Source organism: Triticum aestivum, chromosome 1A (genome assembly GCF_018294505.1).
Source record: "Triticum aestivum cultivar Chinese Spring chromosome 1A, IWGSC CS RefSeq v2.1, whole genome shotgun sequence".
In the NCBI taxonomy this organism is placed as follows: Eukaryota; Viridiplantae; Streptophyta; class Magnoliopsida; order Poales; family Poaceae; genus Triticum; species Triticum aestivum.
The window spans coordinates 511,924,382-511,928,791 of NC_057794.1; the positions used below are offsets into that span (position 1 = coordinate 511,924,382).

The window sequence follows — 4,410 nt, forward strand, 5'->3', positions numbered from 1 at the left end:
GCTTCAGCGACGCCGCAGCCAGCCGTGTCCTTCCTGCCTCCAACGCCTCAAGAAGATTGCTTGTCTAGGTTGTAATATATGAAATCGTAGGAATAGTCCCATTAAAAGTTTTTATTTGCCAAAAAGAAGGATCAACCTAGGCATCTGCGTCAGTCGATACACAGAATCATATATTATTGATTATTCGACAATGCGGCCACCTTGCACATTTGCCAGCCACATCCCCGGGGCGAATCCCCAAGGGTCGTCGCCCAGGCATACACCACCATGACATAGCCACCGCCACCCTAGTCAAACTCTTGGGCGGATGATGATGAGGGAGGTTGGAGAAGGAAGCATCACATAGGGCCATCCCCCACTGCAGTTTTGTATGTCGCGTTTTAACCGTTTTCCTTTTGGGTTTCAATTTTCTTGGCTCTCTTCTGTTTTTTGTCTTCATTTTTTAAAAAATTTACTTTTTATTTTTATTTTTTAGTATGTGTCTACTTTTTCCATACACATTGTATATTTTTTGTACACGTTAGGAACATTTTATATTCATGTTTAACATTTCGCAAATACATGGTAACATTTTTTTTTCAAATATATGTTTTGATGTATACTTTTTCCATAAACATTGTACATTTTTCGTATACATTTGAAACATTATTTTACACACGGTTAACATTTTTTGAAACAAACATTCTCGAACATTTTTTCGAATGTGTTAAACATTTCTTAAATACATGTTGATAATTTTTTTAAAATACATGCTGAAGTATTTCTTTAAGTGATATGAAGTTTTTAAACTATGTAAACATTTTTGTACATTCTATAACATTTTTTAAATGTCACGAATATATATTAGAAACACGTGAACATTTTTAAAATGTAACACATTTTTTGAATAGTACTAACCATTTTCTTGAATTTCACAGACATTTTTTACATTGTACAAACATATTTTCATGTCATGAGTAGTACATGTTTTTTGAAACACATGAATTCTCTTTAAATGTCACAAACATGTTTTTTGCCAATGGTATCAAACATCTTTTGATCATTATGCTAACAATTTTCTTACGCTGCCCTACGTGGGGAATAGGACGCACGTTCCGTTTGTACTTCTTCAGACTGAGACAAGAAATTGACACAAGAAATTGAAATGATGATCTTAACAGCGCTGTGCTTGTGGTCCTTTTTTCAAGTGTACGGCAGGTATGTTCATTGTAAGGCCCATACAGAGTATGTGTCCATAGAATTGCCCGGCCGAGAGAATCCCAACAAACTCCGATCATCCTGTGACGCGCATGATCAAAACGCCAACAGATGGCCGATTCCACCGCGCACCCGCCGCCGGCGGTGGATCAGCGAGTCCAGCGGCTGGCTACCCGCGCCTCCATCGCAGTCGCCGCTGCGGCTACGCTCTTCCTCCTGTACCTCGTCCGGCACGCCTCCACCCCCTGCTTCCCCGCGTCCCACACCATCCCCCTCTCTCCCTTCCCCCGCAACTCCTGCGACGCCGCCTCCCGCCGCGTCCTCCCCCCGGACCGCCGGCTCGCAAAGCTCCGCTCATCCTCTCGCTGGCGCCGCCGCTCCACTGCGCTAGCGTCCTCCGTATTCCCCCCGCTACACGGCCTCCGCCTCCTGGCCAACTCCTCCCGCGTCCTCTGCCTCACTGCCGGCGCCGGCAACGCCGTCGACGCGCTCCACGCAGCGGGGGTAAGCGAAGTGACCGGGATCGACCTCGTGGACTTCCCGCCGCTCGTCCGTCGCGCAGACCCCCACCGCCTCCCCTTCTCTGACGGCGCCTTCGATCTCATCTTCTCCGACGACCCGGCGGGGATCTCCGGCGCGCTCTTCCCGGCTCGCGTCGCCGCGGAGGCCGAGCGCGCTGTCCGCGACGGAGGCGCCATCGCCCTCGCCGTCGACTGGCAGCAGGACCCCGCCGCCGTCGCCGCGCTCTTCAAGAGGTCGCGCGTCGTGGATACCAGGGCTGTCACCTTGGATGGCTCCCAGGTCAGGTTGCTAATTTTTCAGAGTAATGGCACCACCCTGAACCCGCGATGATATTCTGAACCAGTGTTAAAGTAATTCTCCTGTTCATCATGTTGTTTCTGTTTAGATCAAACACTAGATTTTACTGAGCTATGGATTTCTGCATCAGAATACAACTGTAACTGTGTAGATCAATAGTTGAGAAAAATGGAAGATTGCTGCGGTGCCGGTTGCTCTAGCAATAATAAATTTCTAACATTCCCTGAAAGTTCGATCATTTTGCTGTGCTTGTTTTTCTAGCTACGACCATACGAATTAGGATCAACATATATCAATTCAATACAGATTTTGGGAATATATATATAGGCTCATATGCACCGCTTTGCAATTTTGCAAACTTGTGGGCTTTTAATAGTTCTTAAAAAGATCATGGTACTATAAATATTGATATAGATACATATATACAGAAATGTGTGAAGAAGATATGATCATTTATGTACTGTACAAAATAGAGTGCTTCTATGGTTTGATGGAGTTTTTTCGTCTGCTATTTAAAGCAAATTAATGGTTGTGATTAGAGGACTACTCGGCCGGTTTTCTTTTAAGAAAGGTTAGTTTGGTTAGTTACAAACATTGTTATCCAGGTCCAAAGAGGTGAAGACTAAAAACCCATGGACAACCCATGCACACACTTCATGTACAAGTACAACCCACAAGCACTTGTCTGAAAACTACCAGGTCTAGTGCCATAGTTGTGTACTCATCTCCTTCGCCCGACTGTCTGGACTCTGAAGAGAAGTTACCGGCTTGCCGTGCATCCTAACCCTCAGAAATCCCAAATTCCAAATTAAATTATTGTCCTTGACCTCCAATTTGATCATCATCCCCACCCGGACCTGGCCGGCGCCCAAATCCTAAACTTTGGTCATCTGCCCAACTGAGTCCTAATTATTATACCATCCCAATGTTCAATGTACTATCTCTACTCCTAAAGGCGGACTTGGTAGCTTCTCTTTCACGGATTTTTTTTCACCTCGCCTCCCACCATCATCTATTTTCGTCTGGTTTTTTTGCCTCATATCCATCCAACGCTCCACGCTGGTTTTTTACTCTCCCACCAACGCCTAGAACACCTACGCACACATCTCTCTCACTCGCCTCTCCCCCATCTCGCCTCTCCTTGAGCCATCGTTGCTGTCGTCCAGTACGGATCACTTCCTCTACTGATTGACACCGCCACAGCACAACCGGATCCCATCTGGCTCTCCTTCTTTCCAACATCCACCGATGCATCGTTGCTCCGCCCCCGCGCGCGGCCGCCCGGCTAACCTAACCGCCTCTATCTTCGATGATGACCCCGACACCGGCGCCTCCGTGTTACTCTCCCTGTTTGGCTCCCCAAATCCCTCTGCCTCGCCGTCACGGACGTCGATGATGACGCCTCCCTGAACCTCGACAGGTAATGTCACATCATCTCAGTTTCTTCAGAATTGACATGGTCAGTCATGTACTGAAAGTGTGATGCTCTTTCTGTAGTTGGCCCTTTAAATAGCAAGTGGGGTGTGTGTGTTGCATCTGATGTGCACGAGCTCAACCTGGCGAGCTCCTGGGAGAAGAAAAACGGAGCCACAATAGCCCTGGCGAGCTTGAGATGACGAAGGTGCCACAGGTGGTGTGGGAGAGGAGATGGTCTCCATCCGAGGTCCGAGGACCAGCCATGACGTCGAGCTGCTGCAGCGTGGAGTCAGGAGTGTGTTCGCACCCCGGCGTGTCCCAGTATGTGCTTTGGAAGACACGCGTCAATCTCAACAGACCCTTATGCGTCCACATTATTTGCTTCAGAAACAGATAGCAGCTCTCTGATGTAGTAAGGAGAAACCAAGAACGATAGAGCATCCTCGTGTCAAACTCAACACACCCTGGCACTTCTCCATTGTTTGATTCAGAAACAGGCAGAAACAACTGCTATCTCTGAATTTATTACCGAAAAAGGCTTTCGCCCCGCTTTATAGATAAAGCAGACCGCCAAAGGACATACAACCACACCAAGTCCACACACACACACCCAAGTACCACAACAAAGTCATAAGGTTCTGCTGAGGGCACAGCTCAACAAGCCCAAAGAAAGAGAAAAAACAAAGCGAGACCCTGAATTTATTTAAGGTTGTTTCTCTTATCTCTGTTCTGATGTACATGCATCTTCCCTTCCTATCTTCCATACATATATGTGCTACAACCATGAGAAGTGCATCCATGAACGCAGTGGCATCTGCACGCACCGCATCAACGGCGCGCGTGCCGTCGCGATTCGAATCAGCCGAGAGTGCTAGTTAGAGTATAGGCCAACGTTGGACAGCGATATGTAGCGTATATGTGTATTCCAAACTGCCTGACAGTACAACCTGACACGCCCAGTACGCTCGCAGGCGAAAG

At 47.3% G+C, this 4,410-nt stretch overlaps 1 protein-coding gene across 1 annotated transcript; it reads left to right on the forward strand.

Annotated features, from left to right (window-relative positions):
• Positions 1 to 1,241: 1,241 nt before the first annotated feature.
• LOC123166978 (uncharacterized) lies at positions 1,242 to 4,410 on the forward strand. The gene is made up of 2 exons (XM_044584850.1): positions 1,242 to 3,436; positions 3,514 to 4,410. Exon 1 carries the CDS (start codon positions 1,309 to 1,311, stop codon positions 2,047 to 2,049), a length of 741 nt encoding a protein of 246 aa, XP_044440785.1. The 5' UTR covers positions 1,242 to 1,308; the 3' UTR covers positions 2,050 to 3,436; positions 3,514 to 4,410.